Here is a 1,550-nt window from a genome sequence, read left to right as displayed (position 1 = left end):
GACCACTTCATCTGATCCACACCTCAACAGGATTCTACTCTATAACATCTCCTCAATATGGTCATCCAGCCTTAGCTTGAAGATATCAAATAAAGGAGTCTCCAATGCCTCCCAAGGTAGCTCATTCCATTTTTACATATCTCTAATTATTAGGAAGTTTTCCCTAACATCAACCTGAAATCTCCTTCCTATTGGTTCCTTTTTAGGGAAACAGCACACCTAATTCTTCTTCCCCATAGCAACCCTTCAACTACTTAGAAATAGTTTACTTTCGTGGAAGCCGCCGCTCCTAGGGTCGTCCTGTCTGCTCCCCCCCACCTCATAATGCCTGCCAGCACCTCTTCATCGACCGCTGCTTCGCCAGCCCCGGCCTTGCCCCCAGCTCCGGCCCAGGTCGCAGCTCCGGGCAAGAACCCGTTAATGGACTGCCTGAGCTGCCGCCTCTTATCGGGAACGGGGCTGCTGGGGGCCGGCGGCTACGTGTACTGGATAGGGCGGCGGCCCCTGAAGCTGGGCTATGCCGCCACCCCGGGTCTCATCTTCCAGATGGTCGTTGGCATCAGTATCGCGTGTTGGGGGTTAGTCATACTGGTGGACCCAGTAGGAAAAGCCTATCCTGCAGAATCAAAGAAGCAGTGATGGTGATGATGACGAAATTGGCAGCTTCTACAACACAGCCACACCCATGAACTACCCAGCCACTCCAGTGGACTCCCCAGAACAGAAGGACAGAATCAAGAGACCCACAGATATCCCAGATATTGCCAGGGCCTGCCCCTCCCTTCACAACTGTGAATAAATTTCTTTGAGAACAAAAAAAAAAAAAAAAAAAGAAATAGTTTACTTTCATGATAAACATCTCCAGACTTTTTACCCCATCATCCTATGTTATGAGTTCCAAGTCTCACCATTTCATTCACCTATCTCAGGACACACTCAATTTATCAATGTCCTTTCTGAAACATGGGACCTAAAACTTCAATTCAACAGGCAATTACATAAGGAACTGTGCTAGGTGCCAGGAATACACAGAGCTGTAAAACAACTGTTGTCTCTTACATTGAATCAAAAGGCACCTGCACACCAATGGAAATTAAAGTATAGCTAAAACCATAACTAAGTAGAGCAAATAATAATTGACCTTAATAGCTGCAAGAAGTATTGTAATAGATTCAAAGAAGTGAGCTGGGTCATGTTATGCATTTTTATAGACACAGTTCGGTAGTTTATGCTTTCAAGGGTCTTAAACTAGGTTCTAATATAGTTTACTTTCGTTGTCAGTAGGTATGTCAAATTTCCAAATAAAAATTTCTGATACCCCATTTGTCCCTAGTACTCAAGTGAGAAGAGCAGAATCCACACTCTTTCATTCATTAAGGATTTTCATGCATTTGAAAGACCAGAGCTTTTAGATCCAGAAGACTTGGGATAGTCTTGACTGAAAGTTTTTAGTTGAATGACTTTAGGAATATCATATTTTTCAAACCATTTCTGAGAGTTCAAATTTATATCAGACAACAACAAGTCCAACCTTACTTAAGGTAAAAATG

General features: G+C 43.4%; 1 protein-coding gene across 1 annotated transcript; it reads left to right on the top strand.

Moving 5' to 3' along the window:
- The first annotated feature begins 279 nt into the window (after positions 1 to 279).
- LOC118844439 (distal membrane-arm assembly complex protein 1-like) lies at positions 280 to 747 on the top strand. The gene has a single exon (XM_036752329.1). It carries the CDS (start codon positions 325 to 327, stop codon positions 637 to 639), a length of 315 nt encoding a protein of 104 aa, XP_036608224.1. The 5' UTR covers positions 280 to 324; the 3' UTR covers positions 640 to 747.
- Positions 748 to 1,550: the final 803 nt, after the last annotated feature.

The sequence above is a fragment of the Trichosurus vulpecula genome, chromosome 3 (genome assembly GCF_011100635.1).
Source record: "Trichosurus vulpecula isolate mTriVul1 chromosome 3, mTriVul1.pri, whole genome shotgun sequence".
Lineage (NCBI taxonomy): Eukaryota > Metazoa > Chordata > Mammalia > Diprotodontia > Phalangeridae > Trichosurus > Trichosurus vulpecula.
This window is presented reverse-complemented; position numbering and strand designations above follow the sequence as displayed.